The sequence below is a fragment of the Channa argus genome, chromosome 14 (assembly GCF_033026475.1).
Source record: "Channa argus isolate prfri chromosome 14, Channa argus male v1.0, whole genome shotgun sequence".
Classification (NCBI taxonomy): Eukaryota; Metazoa; Chordata; class Actinopteri; order Anabantiformes; family Channidae; genus Channa; species Channa argus.
Genome location: NC_090210.1, coordinates 14742700 through 14761244, shown reverse-complemented (window position 1 = coordinate 14761244; position 18545 = coordinate 14742700). Strand labels below are relative to the sequence as shown.

Below are 18545 nucleotides of genomic sequence, written 5' to 3'. Positions count from 1 at the left end.
CTTGCATCTGACTGTTTTACAACTGCAAACGTTCTCATCGACATTTCTTTTAAAAGTTGATTTCCACCACAAAATGTGCTTTAATGCAACCTCCATTTCAAGCTTTTATAGGAGTCTACTCTACTTTAGTGTGACATAAGCAACCAAAGCTAAGAGAACACACATTATCTGCCAAAACACAGGTTTAAGCAAACAATGATTGTAATTTGCTATGAAGTCTTCATTGTAAAGTGTATAATCTAATGACAGCAATGTGTGCACAGACTGTTAGAAAACCAAAACATCAGATACATATAAATAGATCTTAAGAAATATTATGCTGATTGATGTTTACACATTCCTCTGAGGAAAATGATGAACAATCAAACGCCTACCTACATAGAGTGAATATACAGTAAGACACCAATTTCTACAGCTGTTATTTATGATTATTTTGTCATAAAAATTGAATGTCACTCGTGGAAACTAAGTGGGAATGGCCAGTATGTGTGCATCTTGAATTTACTTATCACTCCTCAATCCAACTTCAACCAATAATTTATAGTGAATACAATTATACATATGACTATGACATATGACTCCTTGTTCCAACTGAAGAAAGAGTTAGTACAGTCGATATCAGAATTTAATGTGAAAAAAAAACCTCAAACCACCTCTTGATTTCTTCGCTTCCTGTGTGTGTGTGTGTGTGTGTGTGTGTGTGTGTGTGTGTGTGTGTGTGTGTGTGTGTGTGTGTGTGTGTGTGTGTGTGTCATCCTAAACTGCTTCAGGTGTTCGATCGAAATCTAACATAAAACAAAGACTATTTGACCAAACAGAAAACGTGCGTTTTAAATGATACCAGCCAAATAATAGCCACAAGGCCTGTGGGGAAAATATTCAGTATTCAGAGGTGTGAATTTCTCACTCCTAAATGATTTAGCTTCTATTCAAACATCATATTCAAAATATTTTGTTTTGCGGTGGTGGAACAAAGTAAATTTTCTCAAGTACTACACTTAACTACATATTTTGAAGTAGCTGTAATACTCCAATTTAGGGGGAGATATTGTACCACCTACTATTTACTATTTATTTGACAGCTTTAGTAGGTACTTTTCAGATGCAGTCTTAATAAAATATGCAAATCTAGCTAATAAATTATGATTAATCATTTATGGATTTTTGTGATTATGGATTAATCATCCATCAGTATATAAAGTTTAAATTAGCTCCACTTTAACAGTTGCAACAGAGATATTTACAGACGCATCAATAAGTATAATCTAGTAATATCAGTATCACAATTTCGTACCCCCTTGACAGACAATCAGTTTATTTACATGCGCTTAAGTTTTCAGGTTACAGTCAGCTTTCTCAGGAAAGCAGATGTCCTAACGGTCATGTAAACAGGAAAGCCGGTTTCCGAAATCGAAATAAGGGATTACGGAAACCTGATTTCCTTAGGTCCATTTCTGACAGAGAACACGCTCTGCCATGTATGTGTCAGAACAAGCAAGCTGAGTGAATGACTGAATAAGAAAAAGCTCATAACTAGGACTGCCAGTTTGTTTTCAAGTAAAAACTGAACTGACAGAAAGTGCCTCGTAGAAGTCCAAGTAAGTCGAGTCACAGAGGTTGTGTTATTTAGATAGTTCATGTGGTTAACAAGCAGTGTGTCTCTTTCCTCTCACTTTTTCCTGTCTCCCTCTGCAGCAGACACTCTGCAGCAACATGAACACAGCTAAAAGTTATTAATTAATTAGATTAATTCAGGAAGCAGCATTTTCTATCACTGTACAGTTAAAAACCATAATACAACCTTATAATAAAAAGTCAGACGTAGAGGAGAAATCAGATTACTTGTCTGCTGTGTGTATAAGCAGATTTCCAGTAACCAGGTTTCTTAAGTGCATGTAAACTCTGTTTCCGGATTACCCATGAAAGCATTTTTCCTTGAGTAACCTGATTACTTAAGTGCATGAAAACCCAGTCAGTAGCGCCAAATAGCGAAAACTTCCCAGAAGTGCTCAAACTTTTATTAAAATTAGTCCAAGAGCATGGAGACAACTCCTCCAGGAAATCACAAAGGATCCAAGGACAACATCCAAGGACCTGCAGCATCACCTCAATGAAGGTCAGTTTTCATGGTTCCACTGTTATTCATCTAAATGAGAGAGGGTAAAAAGGCCATTGTGGCTAAGTGGTGAGGTTAAAATTACTAACCCAGAAGGACATTAAGGCTCATCTTAGTTCTGCCATCAAAACACCTAGATGATCCTCAAACCTTTTAGGAGAATCTTCTATTAACTGATAAGCCAAAAATGTTACTGTTTAGAAAACAGACTCCCTGTTAACATATGTTGTAAACCAAACACAGAATTAAACACACACACACAAAAAAAAAACAAAAAAAACACCTAGCTACATTCTAACCATGGTGGTTTTGAAAGCAGAGACAAATAGGTTAATCGGATGGGGACACACAGCTCTATTTACATGGTAAGTTATTAAATAATATAAAATTATCATTGAAATTTTTCACAGTGCAGCAAAACATTTTGAATGCTGTATAATCTACTGTCCAAGTACTGTAAAACACAGCTGATAGGTGGGCAGACAGCAGCTCAACAACTGAAGCCAGTTACACTGCAGTATGTATGTAAGGTTCTACGAGCAACATGTTGATTGGACTTTGAATGTTTGATTGGTCTTCTGTGATGCTCTAATAAAAAGATTGATTTTACATTAATGGTACATGGGGACCATTAAATGTGAGTGACACACTGTTTAAATGATAAAACTCTGTTTACTTAAAATAAGATGACATTGAAGAAATCAACATATTGTATGCTTGTCACGCTGTTGTGTATCACAGTATGCAGCACAGTGGCACAAAAAGGTCTGTGATTATATGATTAACTATAAACTCAGATAAATAGCTTACACTTTAAGACTCTGAAGCCTAAAATTTTGGTCATGCTGTCACTCGTTAGAATATTCCTTCACAAAGACACTTTCTGCAATTAGATAATTACAATAACGCAGGAGGGTGTAGCTCCACATAAAAATAATTAAAAAACATGAAAGAAAAGACACACACATACACACACACCTACTGCATGTACTACGTGCTCACATGCCTAAATTTTTGGTGTTGACAAATCTTGTTGCGATACCTTTCTCGTGAGATTACTTTGGTGTTGTGAGGACATACTTGATGGTAAGCACAACTTCAAAGTGTTTTTTGAGATTTAATACTAGCTATTAGACTTAGGGTGAGATGCTAGGCAATGCAAGTGTTAGGGTTAGGTGTTAGAGTGTCCTCACAAGTATATGGAGACATGACTGTGTATGTACATGTACTGTACATCTGAAATACCTTCTATGGATGGGGCCTGGTCCTGAGCAGCATACAGCATCTCTTTGAAAGCCTGCAAGAGAGAGAAATGAATTAATAATTAAACTGTTACATTTATTATTCAATCTTCTAAAATATACATAAACACTCCCAGTTAAAAAGGCAAATGTTATTCTTTGTCATTTTTGTTTATCATTAATCTTAATGCATAGTATATACAGGCGGGTGCATACAGTGACATATTTTAATCATTTTGGCCTTGTGTACCACCACAGTGGATTTAAGAAGAAACTGTGAAATGTCAGCTTCAATTCAAGAGTTGAGATGAGGCATATGAACCCAAAGTAAATTGCACCATCCAAATAATTGTGGTCAAATAACCCTAACATGTTTATAGATCTCATACAATTCCATGCAATTAGAAATAATGGACTGTCAAGCTTTAAATCTATTATCATACTCTATCTTCTCAATTAGCTGTAATGGCACCTGAGGTTGTTAAAGCACCAGCAGTAACCTTAACAGCAATCCATGACTTTTCAAGGGACGAATTTCCCAGATGTTTATAGAGAGTTGTTAAAAGAAGAGGGGATGCTACACAATGGTAAACATCGCCCTGTTCCAACTTTTGAGATATGTTGTTGGGATCAAGTTCAAAATTAGCTAATATTTTTCATGAAATGGTAAAATGTCTCAGTTATAACATATATGTTGTTTATGTTATGTGAATAAAATATGCGTTGAAAATTGCAAATTATTGCATTCTGTTATCATGAATGGAAAAATAAATAAATAATCTACATACAGAGAAACTAATGTTCTATTGTGAATCTAATATGGGTTGATGAGATTTGCAAATCATTGCATTCTGTTTTTATTTACATTTTACACATCTTCCCAACTTCTTTGGAATTGGGGTTGTATTAAAAACACATTGTAGTGTTTAACTCAAACCCAATACTTAAAGCTTTAGTGTTTACACCCAGAAAATGTTTATAAGGCAACACACCTTTTCTGGTCTGTGTCAGTTTTGGGGATAATGAAAACACACCCAAATATTAAATTGCTCTTACAAGGGCATCAGTATATTTTAGAAGAAGTCAAGGACGCTTCAAATGGTTTGTTTTAAATTATTTGCAAACCTTTGCCACTTTGTTAGTTGTTTAAAGAGTGGCACAACTTTTTTGGGGGGAAACGGGGGGTGAATATTATTTTTATTTAATTTTTTTGTATTACTAAATAAATGTATTACCAACACTAAACTCCTTATCACACACAGTAATGGCTGCTCCAAACAGTTATACTAATAATGCAGTGGTGTTGATGCAGCCACTCTGTCCTCTTTATGTTCTCAGTTAGTACTCTAAATCTGCAGTGTATGCTGCAGCTTGACTCTGCTGCGGAGAGGACGAGTAGACCAAAGTCATTCTGTGTCAGTAAGTGCTAGCAGGACAGCAGGACAGTTGCCTTCTTTCATTCGCTCTCGCTCAAGGGTTAGATAGTAGAGTGGTCAGTCAGTCAGTGGAGCACAAGACCACAATGGGCTCACTGTGTGCCAGCCCAGCAGCCAGTCAGACAAAGAGCGCCAGAGCAGGACATGCTGGCTTCTACAGCACACAGGAAAGCATGTCAAGGTCATCTTCTGGAACCACACAGTGCATCTAAATTAACTGTTTCCCCAGGTTCCCAACCTGCAGGAAGCCTGTTTGGAGTTGCAAATTCATTAAGATAAATCATAACAGGCAACTGACTGGTAAAGTTGTTCTGATTCTCCCATGACAAAGCGGCTGTGTACTGTGTGTTATTGATTTTTCATGGAGAAGATTGAGTTTTCATATACACTGTAAGGAATAAAGTCTACCACTGTAAGCCCCATTCATTTCAGGCCCAGATTCCCAACAGCGACTTCAACAAGAGGAAAAACTGCTTCTTTTCATACCCATGTTACTACAGAACAAACACAAAACCCTACTCTGACCTCCTGTTTCTTACCAGTACCTCTTTCCCCACAAGGGACCCATGTTCAACCCACATTTCCTAACATGCTGTGCAGGAAACTGACAGCAAGTCAGACAGGCAATTATATAAATGGGAATCAATGTATAATTTACAGACTAGGCTATTAATAGTGTATTCTTTCAATGCAACACTGGAAATATCTCTTTCAATGTCCGTAAGAACCATAAAGCGCTAAACTATGAATTATTTGTATATGAAAATTGGAGTTTGGTAAAACCTCTATTATTGACCATGTCTTAAGAACATGTGTGGAGTTGAGAGATGAAAGATTTATGCTGCTGTTCATTTCACTTGAGTTTCACCGACAAATGTACCAGCTGTGGCTAATTGCTGGTAATTGCATCAGTTGGCTCAACTACAAAAAGAAGCTCATGGCTGCTTGACATGCTGTGTGGATACATTTGTTCTCAGTCAAAAGATGCTTTCTTTGGTTTTATCATAATAGTTAACATGTGTATTTGAATACAGTTAAGACTTTATTAGTACTTCTATCCATCCATTATCTGAAACAACCCATCTGTGTAGGGTCACGTCTATCTCTATCTCAGGGCCATCTATTAGTACTTGGTATCTGTAATCCTTTTTGATTGAATGCTGGCTGGAGGTGTGTCTCACACACAGAGACAGACTGGAGAAAGAAACATGAAAAAGATTAGTTTTTGACAGCTGTATTGATTTTAGACTTTTTTTTTTGTATTTGGTTTGAATCTATAGTTTTCAACAGATGCAGCCATATTGCTGATTCTTATATCAATTAAATTCATCTTTACACCCCCTAACCTGGATCCTGTGAATTGGCTCAGGACATCTCTACATTTAGTATGTAGTCACTAAAAGTTTACTGTGTAAATGGAAAAGTAATAACTTTTTTTAATTAGTTACTGCTGTCTTTGGAAAACTACTTATTAAAGCTACCTATAAGTTTACTTTCCTCCATCAACAAGCACCTGCATGTCTAAACTGGCTTTAAAATACAGTATAAATGAGATACATTTCTAATTGTATTTGGTACATAAAATGATACCCACTTAAAACCGACATAGATCACAACTTCAGGCCTGGTGCTTAACACAGATGCAGGTGAAAGTGATGTCATATTCAAAAACCTTTTTATTCTGCATCATGGAGTCTGTTAAACTCTTCCGAAAGTGGCTTTATGATTACAGAGCAACTAGTCACCACAGACATCCTGTACAGAGGTACTTCACATGCATTGTATAAAATGTAAATAAATGTCAGCACGGACATAATGTGGAGGCGTGTGGCGTGTTCTCTGAATTAATTATAATTTCTCATATGTTTCTGATGTTGGTAGAGATCCTAGACATATTCCCAAGAAAAGGGAGTACAGGCTCATTATATCTCCTTTTCAGTATCAGATATGTACTTTAATCTAGTATTGTAATCTCTATGGAGATCAGTTTTTTTTTGTTTGTTTGTTTTTTTAAAAAGGCCCAGTGACCTTTAAGCCAGGTCTACAAGTAATAAATAATAGCTCTCTGTATTGGCCCTTATGTCTAAGCAACACAAGGCCAGATAGGACACCGTCTCTTTAAATATGATGTTAATTTATAGAGGCACAGTGCTTTTTTCACCACACAGATGTTATGCTAACCTCAGCAACACAGTAACACAATAATCGCTGGAAAACAGCATGTTTTCCCACACTTCTCCTCGGGTCCATAGAACCTGTGTGAATGTGTGTATATGTGCGAGGACACTAGGCTGTCTCAGCATGTGCTAAGGCACAAGTTTCCAAAACAAAACACACACAGCTCTACAGGAAGGAGGGCAGCTCTACTTATCCTCACAGATTACCCTACTTCTGTCCTTTCCCCCTTCACTCTGTCCTTATCTCTCATTGCTTCTTGTTGGCCTTGTAATTCAGTCAAGGGCACATTCCCTCCTTCTTACACATGCTTCTTTCTTTGTGTAGACAGACAACTTGTGGCTATCACCACAGACAGACTGTTGCACCACTATGGCTAGCCACAAATCTCCTGAATTGACCATGTGTCTATGGTGCCTTCGTTGTTTACTTTATCACCTTGAACATTTTCCTCAATCTCCCCTGAAAAGGTCCTACTTTTCTTTTCTTCCCTTTGTCCATTTTACTTATTACTTGATCACCCCAATCTATTTTCTATTTTGCTCCCTTCGGTAATCTCTTATATACTCTATACTCTTTTCCCTCTTTCCCCCATCCTCCACTTAAAGAGACAACCAATTTATATCGTGACACCAAACTGTCAAAAGGATGATATGAGTCATAACTGGATTATGCTTACATTTGTGTCCTGTAGAAACCTACGTCTATGTTTTGCTTTCATTTTGTCTTTTCAGAAAGCCGTTTTTTTTTAATGTCACATCTACAAGGGCATTATAGAAGAGGAGTGCCCCCCACAATCCTGACAACTGAGGTTTTTGGAAGATGGGTGCATGATAGTGATGTCACACTTTCTGACACACAAATAGCACAAACTGAAAGCTAAACCAGTGGCTTCACTCAGTATTACAATCTAACAGAGTAGTTTTTTAAACTGCAGGAGCATTCGATAGCTCATTATGTTCTTCTACGTAAAAATAAATGTTTTCAATCTTTTGCTGACAGAAACTGTCAGGAAAATGCATGTGCATGTACTGAACCTGTGTTGCCATTTGGCTGGATAACTGTAAATTTAGGAAGTTTAATAGTTTAATACAAACAGTTTATCTCAATAAAAAAAATTTCATTGATCCAAAAAATGTACAGATGTACAGAGACATCCAGGCTATCTATAGAGGCGCTGGGCTTGAACCCCCGGCCATGCTTCTTTATTCACCCTGTGTCATCCAGCTTTGCCCACCACAGACACCTGCAGGTTACTTCACAGTGCTGCTAGAAGTCAATCAACACAATGATTAACATCTCATTAACCTCTATATTTAAGCTCTGATATCTTAGTTTTAAATAAGTTAATTAAAAGCAAGGTTTGTGTAAACTGTAATATTATAGTACTCTCTACATAAGCCTGTAAACTAGATAATATAATTGGATTATTTTAACATGTACAGGGCCTTTGAGGAACTGGAGCCAATCCAAGATGATAAGGAGCAAAAGATAGGGAATACCCTGAACTGCCCATGTACTATTTATTTTAACGGGAAAAACAAAACTGTGATTAACTGAAAAAACACAGAACTTTATTTGATTAGCTTTTACATTTAACATACTATTTCAGGCCATAATAAGCAACTGTAATGGGGTTATAACATATTCCCCATGTTGGGATACCAGTTTAACAACAGACAGCTCCTTCAATCATCATCAATCAGCCCAAAGAGATGACGTTTGCAAAATGGAAAGTCTTACTAAATTAATGCTACTTGTCTATGAAACAATTTCTACTAACATTTTACATACTGTATTTGCTGGGATCAGTAGAAGGGAATCTGGATGAAATTCCCCACTACGGTAGGAGTTGACAAGGAGAACAGAGCCAACAAGTACTGATATGGTATGTCTAATTAAGGCGTTAAGCCATGGGAACTCAAAAGACTTGCAGAGAGAGTGTGTACAACAATGTGATTCCCTCTAATACGAGTCAGGTGTTATCAAACGTCATCAGCACCCAGTTTCACCTCACTCCATTTTTTTACCCATTTATTTTCTTTGCTCTCTTTCTCAGTCATTTCCCAGATATATTTCATAATTAATATTTCCTTTGATTCCAGATATAAGTTTAACTAAGAGGCTGTGAGGAGATTATGAGAATAAAGCCTTTGGAAATGTCAGATTCTCTGTTTTTTCTCTTTTAATCCATCTCTTCTGTCTTCAGTTTCTTTCAAATTCCATCTACAGACAAGTCACATCTTTCTGTCTACACTGACCTTTGAGAGTCTGACACTGCTCATTCCTCTTTGCTCTCTCTTCCCCCCTCTTTTCCACTCGACCTCCTCCACTGTGCTTTAATCATTACTTTCCATTCAAATCAGATTACAACACTAGTAGAATCAGCAGCTGTCCATGACTATATACTGCTAAAGGCTGCATTACCAAAGATCAACAACTGGACTACTTCACACTCTGGTTCTCTCCAGCCTACATCCAGAAGATATGCTGTATGTTCAAATGTTCAGCTTCTTGTGAAAATGCTATGTCATATTAATAAGGCCATATCAAACATTTGGCCATGCTGTCCCACAGATAGTCTTTATAATTTAATGTTATCACTCTGTAAAAACTGAGAACGACCACTAAACTATGTGTCTACATTTTTATTAATCGGAATTTGCCGAGGTCTGCGGTCAAACTGCCCATTTAACAAAATGGGCCTTTGGAAATGTCAGATTCACTGCCATCATTTCACCTTTATTTTAAGTCCTGGCACTCTTTACTGTAGATATCTATCAGTATCTCTGTCCTTTGTAGGCAATGTTTGTATGCCAGATGCCCCTCCTGATAAAACACTTCCAATTTCTACTGGGCTTAGGACTAGCATTCATATATACTGAAGACAGCACAACTGGGATTCGACGTTTGGGGAAGTTCATTGTCTTGCCAAGGGACGCTTCAACATTTGGGAGAGTAAGGGAGTTAACTGCCAACCCTTTGGTTAATCGGAGGCCACGCTACCATCTGAGCTGCCCCCCTTTTGTAGGCAACATCATAGTAGTAAATGTAGTCTTGACTTTACATGCTTAAAAGAGGTTGAACACAACAATACGTTTTTTGGATGCCTCTTGATTTGATCACTGCAAAGTTTTAAAAATAGGTAAACTGTACATTGTATACAAATTTGATTCCTCTAGAAGAAATTCACATGCACTGTAACAATAAATAATGCTCATATTCATTTTTTTAAAAATCACTATCCACAGTATAATTTGAAAAATGACTGAAGAAATATGTAGAAAATTGGAATTAAGTATGTCAATGTTGTTTTTAGAAGTCTTTAAATATCTCCAGACTAGGAGTGTAATGCGAGCAAAATAACAGTATTGTTGCTTCACTCATATTTTTCCCCAGATGAAAACAGCTATCATCAGCAAAGTAACTTCCCATGAACTACAACCACTGTGGTTTGGGATTTCCAACACATCCTAATGTTAAAAAATAAGCAACTTACTTCTTACAACTAAACTTCTTACTTATTTATTTATTTCCCCAACACTGGATACCCTTCCTGACGCAACCACTCCCCAATTTCTACCGGGCTTTGACCGGCACTGTCAGGCTGGGGATAGGAATAGGCGGTTAGGGGTTCAGTGTCTTGCCCAGAGACACTTCAACATATAGCCGGGGCCGGGGATCGACCCACTCACCCTGTGCTCTGTGGACGACTCCCTTATCAACTGAGCGCTCTCTCTCTCTCTCTCTCTCTCCCTCCACAGGCAAATTTGCTTCTGCCAACGCCACTTTTACTACAGTTAGTAGCACTGTAGTTAAAATTGTTTGTGTCCTTAACTTTCTTCAACACCTCTTACTTCTTGTGGACAGAAGCTATTAAAAAAATTATAATCACAATTTTTGCAATTTGAAAATTGTTTTGTATTTAATAGCAGTATCGATTTTTAAACAATAATCAAGCAGCCCTAAAAAAGAACATTAAAAAGTTATGGCTAACAAAGAACATTGTTAAGTATTTGGTGGTTTGATTTTTATTGATGTTTAAAAAAAGGCCTACTGTCAAACTCTAATACCTTCTGAACAAAAGATGAACAACTGGAAAGCACCATATGTGGAGAATGAATGCTTCCTTTTTTTCTAGATCAAATGATCCCAATTTAAAAATTACTATTTTGTACCTGACTTGGCCAACAAATAGAAATTGAACCACCAAAATTACACTGAAGACATGGAGGCATACGTCCAACACTGCAAAAGACAGCCAATCTGTTCTAAAAAGGCAGTAATCCATATTAACTCAAACCAAAACCAAAATGTGCTTAAGCACCTACAAAAAATAAAAAGAAACAAATCTAGCAGGCCAAAGGCCAGCAGGGCCATTATTATTTTTACCACCAGCCTTCAAACCCTCTTTATAATAAGTTTGGATACGCCAGGGGTTTATTTAAAACTTGAGTTACTATCTGACCATAGCTTGTGTTTCTCGTCTTTCACACTTCTTTTGAGCGATATTACTGCATTCTATTAGTGTGAAAACATACTGGTAACGTTTCTAGTAGTTAAAAAGAAAACGTTGTTATGACAAGATTAAGTGGGATTTCTTTTCTCCCAGCATCTCCATGCATGTCCAGTCTCTGCAAAAAAAATTGTATTGGCACAGTGTTTGGTACTACACTACACTACACTACACTACACTACACTACCACAGCAGTACTGCCACTGTTCCAGGAGTTGAATACTGACATTTCAAAGCTCCATCAAACCACTAATTCCCTTCTGGAATTGCCTTAGTAAACACTTAGTCATTCTAAAGAAATGTAATCTCCAACTACTCGTTTTTAATAATTAAAATAATATGTGTTACTTTTTAAGCACCACGATCAAATATTTTCAGGCATTACCATGTTGCTGCTGAAGTTGATGTGACATATTCAACAAAATTATGTATCCTTTGGTTTTCAACTTTCACTCAGCAAAAACACAGAGATGTCACTTTAGTCCCTCTGAAAATGGTCTCTATTTTATTTCTTTTTTCACATTTTATAAACTGTAATTTGTTTGAAGAAGAATCTTAATTCACAGTAAGATAGTTGTTGGAAGCCATTCTCAATCCTTCAACATTTTCTAGCAATATGGCTTCTTTCTAAACTTGCCCTTCTTTTTTCGAATAAGGTCAGTCGTTTTCATATCTCTCTGCAAGTTATCTCCGTCCTGCTAAAAACCAACCAATATATTAACATCTTAACTTTAAATGAAAAGTATTTCAGAGCCTGAGTGTTCCAGCCATCCAGTCATCCACAAATCTTTTTTAACACATGAATGTGTCTGGTGAGTCACCATCCAACAAGTATTCTTATAGTTCCTGTCTGGTAGCCATGCTGGGAATTTGTCAGGTTAAATAAAGCTGCTTCCATTGGAGATTTTTACTGGAAAATGTTGCTGAGTTGAATGTACCTTTCTGGATAAATGTCTAATATTTTGCAGTTAAAACTAGGAAGGAACTACTAGCACATCAAACCTCCTGATGAGCAGGAGTTATAATACATCATGGCATGTTTAAAACAGCCCAGGCCAGCATGAAAACACAGGGGCGGATGATCTTTGGGTCAGTGCATGTCACATCATAACAGTTCAGAGCAATGTCTTTTTATTTAACTGTCCTGCTAAGCATCTGACCCGAACACAGCTGCCACTGGAAAACATGACATGCATGAAATAGCCCTGGTCAAAATGGCTTTCCAGAGCTCTGCAGCATGGCTTCTACATCTCCACAGGAGTAAAACTAACAGGGCCCAGAGCCAGATTTACAGCTGGGTGGAACAACAAGCTGTATCTGGTCTTTGTCTTAACATCGCAAGAGCAGGAAGAAACTGACTCCATGTGAAAGTGCTGTGGAAATAAGCAATACAGAAGTGCACAAAAGTAATGACACATATCCTGCTTAAGAAGGCATAGTATATTAGGCTTATCAGCTTCACATCACTGATCCTCAAAATGTTTGTCCAGGCAACAATACCGTCTCAGGTTGCACTGAGTAAAGGTGGTAATTTGAGCTAATTTACTGCTGAACACAAATATTCAACTACTGGACCGACAACTGTAAATTACTCACAATTCTGCTGTGTCATGTCAGGTTTTCTAGTAAACAAAGTTAAGAGTATGTTAATATTCAGTGTTTCTTAGTTAAACACACTGTGTGTATCCTTGAGGTGAAATTGCTACATGCAACCAACCATGCACAAGCTTGTCTATGGGTGTGTGTACAGTACACTATCCATAAGAATCAATGTGTACATGCTGGTGTGAGACATGCTGTATTCTTTGCCTCCTTATTAGTTACAGGCATTGGTTATACTAAGCTACTGCCTGGTTATTACTTTAGTAATAATTTAATGTTACTGTTAATGCTACCAGACATTTGGATTAAACAAATGATTATTATAACAGACAGAAATTTAGCAAGAGAATTTCCAACTCTCAAACCTTACAGACTAGTCTGTATATCAGAAGCTTATAAATTAACCAGACAGGAACTGTCTGGTTTAGCAATCACAAAAACTGATCACTTGTTTGGATTTCTGAAGCTGATTTAAACTGGAGTGGAGCTGGTTTCTAAAATAGGTGGTAGGCTGATATAACACTGAGCAGGTGCACTGAAACTATAGAACAATAGTTTATAATCTCCTTATAAGCAGGAAGGAACCGTTGGTTCAAATCTTAATGTGCCTGTATTGCTAAAAGGAACACAGAACTACAACCCCAATACCAAAAAAGTTCTGAAAACATAAATAAAAACAGAATGCAATGATTTGCAAATATCATCAACCTAAATTTTATTCACAATAGAACATAAACAACATATCAGATGTTGAAACTGAAAAATTTTACCATTTAATGGAAAATATTAGCTCATTTTGAATTTGATGACCGCAACACATATTTTTCAGCATCCCAACTTTTTGGGAATTGGGGTTGTAAAACAAAACATGAGGGGTGCTGAGTGGACATGACTGATGACTTTTGATTTTAATCCAGAAAGCGTCAGGTTTGCATTAACTAGAAAAACAGACAAATGCGTGAATGGACCAATAAATAAATATTGAACTATAAGTACTAATAGGAATTTCCAATACACTTAAAACTCCAGATGGTGGTAATATCATAACATTGCAGGTTGTGTTATGGTGGCAAATTCAAGTGACTCAGACTGAAAGAATGCCCTGCAGTCACACTGAGCTGCACCACTATGTGGCTATGCAGAGCACAGGCTCTGACGTATGTGAATACTGCAACTAACATAACCCTACAATGCAGATACTGCTGGTAAAGGTAGCTTAAGGGTAAATCTAGATTTATTCATAATATTGTACAAAGGCAATAAAAGTGTGAAAACATTTATTATTAAGTAATTTAAATGTGTTTCTTGATAACCACAATCTCAAAGTTTAAATTATTTCATAGTCCAACTAGAGATGAGTTTCAACAGGCCAGTAGAGCATTACAGTTACAGGGCCTTCATCAGAATGCTGGGTCAGCAAGACCTGGTTTTATAGCCCTGCAACCTGTGCAACTTGACTGATTCAAAAGACCATTGCTGCATGTCATATCCCATGTCTACCCTCATTTTATCTGCCTGTTCCCCACTAGCGCCTATCTAATAGAAACAAAAATGCAAATATAAAATATTAATATAAAAGGACCAGCTACACTATACTGTGAAGTTGAGAAAGGCTCAGTTTGATTCGAATATCGTCTGACAGCTACACAAGGGTCTATGATCATCTTGGTTTCAATAGAAACTGAAGGAGAGAAGTTTACTACTCAGCATAGGGCTGAGCAACATGTAGAGCTAATTTGTTTAGTTAAAATTTGTGTTTTAAATATATAATTCTACTTTTACAATGTTATAATTTCTTAACTTTTAAGTTGAAACTGTCAGAAAGGTGATCATTTTATTCTCTGTTTATTATTGAGGTCATAGTGGGTAGTGGAGTCATACTGGAGTGCATCAAGAAGAGGTGGTTCTAATGTGTTGACCACTTCAATAATTTTAAATGCTTATAAATAGTTATTTTCTTTAGTATTTACAACTCAATTAAAAGAAGCAGAAACAGAAAAGAAAAAGTAAGATGGAATACTGAGATTTGGGCTATGGTCGATAACTCAAATATACACAATATATCATGGCTTGTTTTCAGTGGGATGTAGTAAATTACCTCACCTGAGACTTATTATTTTTTTGTTATATATCGGTTGTCGCAGAATCACTTGTATTGTGTTGTATTAAAACGGCAGGCAAAATATCATGAGAGTATCATATTGTGAGCTGATATCTGTGATTCCCCCTCTAGTCAGAGATCAATAAAAATATACAACACAATCTGGGTTGCAATCTGTGGGGCTAATTGTTTTGAGTCGCACAGGAATAATCGGTGTAGTCGCTCAAGGACATTGGTAGAATGCAAAAATTACATCATGGAGTGTGCACAATAGGAAAGTAACGTTTGCACTGAACATCACACTGTAGTCAAACTTTGAAACTCTCAAACAGTTGAATACATTAGAATACATGCCATCAGCGGGACTGAACCCTTCCTGAACCCAAACGTGATTTTTCTATCTGAACATCATTTCTGTCTGAACTCAACCCTTGGGTTCTCATGTCTCCTTTCGAGTTCTAGTTCGGTTTAGGTATTCCACACAGAGATCAGCTGGGTTACAGGCCTGATTTCAATAATGATGTTAGAGTTGTTAGAGTCCCTGATGGCATGGCCATGTTTTAAGATGACCATGCCCAGATTCAACGGACTGCAATGCCAATATACAAACTCGAATTTGACATTTATTTTTGAGCAGAGTCAGCTCTGTGTATAAATTAAAGCACTGTAAAGGTAAGTGCTGAGGCGTGAGCTTTACCAGCATTAATGGAGCAAAGGTTACAAGACTGAGCCATCAGCACCTCTGTCACCGAGTGACCCGGTCCACGCGGATGTTAAAAACACCAGCAGCACAACTGGGAGCTGGCTCAGCGTTTGAGGACAGACTAAGGGGTTAACGTGCGCAGAGATCAACTTGCCAAATGCTTTTTGTCCCCTAAACACATTCCAAGCAGATGAAGAGGACATACACACGGTGTACTGACCGGTGTACACAGCAGGTCAATAATGTTACGGCCTGATGTGACAGAGGTAACGTTAGTAAGCAACAGAACGAGCTATTTTGCTAGCTAACGCTGGGGATTTGCTGTTGCTTGATTAACGTCAGCAGGCGAAACAATTAGCATTAAAGCAGTTCCTCTCTTCCTGTTTTACAACAATGGAAGAGAGAAAAACAAGGAAGTCATCTCCTACTAATGTTCAAATGGTTATGACCAGTAAAAACAACCAGTATGAAGATGGACAGACATCCAGTCGGCTCCGTTAGTCGCTGCCTGCTTAGCCGGGCAGCTAGCTAGACGCTGCCAGAGAGCAGGTTAAACATGAAGCTAACTTACCTCATACTGGATGTACTGTTTTCGCCACTCCGGGGTGATGTGAGCCGAGAGATGCTCTGTGAATTTCATTTTGACCGTATGGCGCGTTCCCCTCCCCTGCTTTTATTGTTCAGGTTCAGATGAGCAGAGGGAGGTTTTTCCCCTCTGATGCTTCAACAACGTTTACTCAGAAACTCTCATCCGAAGATTACGAACGGGGTGCTCGGTCAAAGACGGAGAGATGCCCTTTTTGTCTTTACGTTAACCTAGCTAGCTACCGGGACATACTTTTGTCGCTTTAGACACAAACGAAAAAGTGCTGATGGAGTCACATCTTATCTAAATGAAAATGCTTAAATTTAGGTTTTATATGTGCCGCAAAAGAGCGTTCAGGTTGTGGTAAACAGCCTCAGTGTCGGCGCTAGCTGGGTCTTTCTATCTTTCCGCCTCCCCCCTCCCTCTCTCTCTCTCTCTCTCTCTCTCTCTCTCCACCTCCTGTCTCCCGCCGCCTTCAGGTGCAGTCGGCAACCTCAAAATCAACCAATCCAGAGCGCACTTGCACATGTTAGCAATGGGAACAACAAATTGTGGACTTCAGGAGGAGTCATGCTCTAGCCAGGATGGGTAAACCGGTCCTTTTTTAACATGATGATAGGTCAGAGAGCAAAGATGGATAAGAATTGCTACATTTTACACATATATCACTGTTACTCATACAATACTTATAGAAGTTTCTTTGATTTACTATGCTTTAAAGTATTTTTTTGTGCTATAACGAAAATAAGTATGTCTTGTGTTGTTGAATTTCTCTTCAGAAAGGAAACACCTAAAATATTTAAATCAAGACTGCACTGAAGTGGTTAAACTGTTGGCATAAGCATAAACACTCCTGCAGCAGGTTCATAATATTTTCACAAGAATCTCTGACCTTCATGCTTTTCAATAAATTTAGCTACATTCCCTGAAATGTTTTAATAATATTCATTATGACGAATGGGCCGTCCTAACACGCTTAATTACTGTTTATAGCTTTCAATGAGCAATCACTGAGTTATCTGCATGTTTCTATGACACTTGAATGCCACACGTGTGACGTGTCCAACCACCTCTGGGAGAAGATGACCTAGATGAGTGTCCTTATAAATGTGTATGTGTGTGTTTGTGTGTTGGGGGGGGGGTGTAATCAGACAGAAATATGTGGGCATGTAGAACCACTAATGATTTATTAGCCCATTCATGATCAATGTTTTCTCTTTTTTTCAGCCAGTCTTTGCTCTTAATATTTCATTCTTTAGCAGATTTTATTTATTATAAATCTCAAAGTAAAGTTTATGACATTATGATGGAAATACTGGAAGCAGTACTTGTACAGCCATTTGTCCCATATCTATGGTAACAGTAAAGATTTCGCAATAATAGTCAGGGGCTACCAAGTTGCAAAATGTTTTTTGCAACAAGTTTTTTATCAGTGGACTTTTTCTTCCCTAATGGCATGGGACTATTATAAGATGACCAGATTCAAATTGTGAAAAAGTGTTTCAGGGAGCATGACACATATTTGTTACACATGGATTGCCTACTTTATGACAGTAGTTCAACTCTCCCATCATCGGTACTAGATCTTGGTGAAAATTGAATGCAACTCTGGATTCAAATAAATGTTGTGACATTGCATAAGCTCATCAAAACGATGCTACAAGCAAATGTGTGTCACAGTCAAAGCAAAAGGCAGTCCAACAGTATATTAGACTGTGTGACTTGTTTTTGGCGAGTAGTGAATAACAGCGGCAGGGCACATGTTCAGACATACGGGGCCCCTTAACAGGTTAGACCAGCTATGATAGTAGCATTAGCAGGACCAATTCTACTACTTGCAACAGTATAGTACAACTTTGTCTTTCCAGGTCTACAATGACGTGAGAAATAAATCTTGACGTTAGTCCCAATGCTTCACATGCTCAATGTGAAGTTTGACTGTCCAAATTATTCATAAACAAGAAGTCTTGATCACATTGGTCTGACATTTGTGGACCTTCATATCTGAAGATCCAAACACAAACTGTGTTGTTGTGTTGAACCAAGGACTTTCAAATATGAGTCACTGT

The 18545-nt window shown here is 37.6% G+C and overlaps 1 protein-coding gene across 1 annotated transcript in view; it reads right to left on the bottom strand.

Annotated features, from left to right (window-relative positions):
* The window catches only part of LOC137140762 (xenotropic and polytropic retrovirus receptor 1 homolog), a 34947-nt gene extending 18041 nt beyond the window's left edge, over positions 1-16906 (bottom strand). The window contains exons 1-2 of the mRNA XM_067529361.1: positions 16462-16906; positions 3362-3413 (exon numbers count right to left, since the gene is read on the bottom strand). Coding sequence (XP_067385462.1) covers positions 3362-3413; positions 16462-16530 — 121 coding nt within the window. The 5' untranslated portion in view covers positions 16531-16906. The remainder of the gene's footprint in view (positions 1-3361; positions 3414-16461) is intronic.
* Between the last annotated feature and the right edge of the window lie 1639 nt (positions 16907-18545).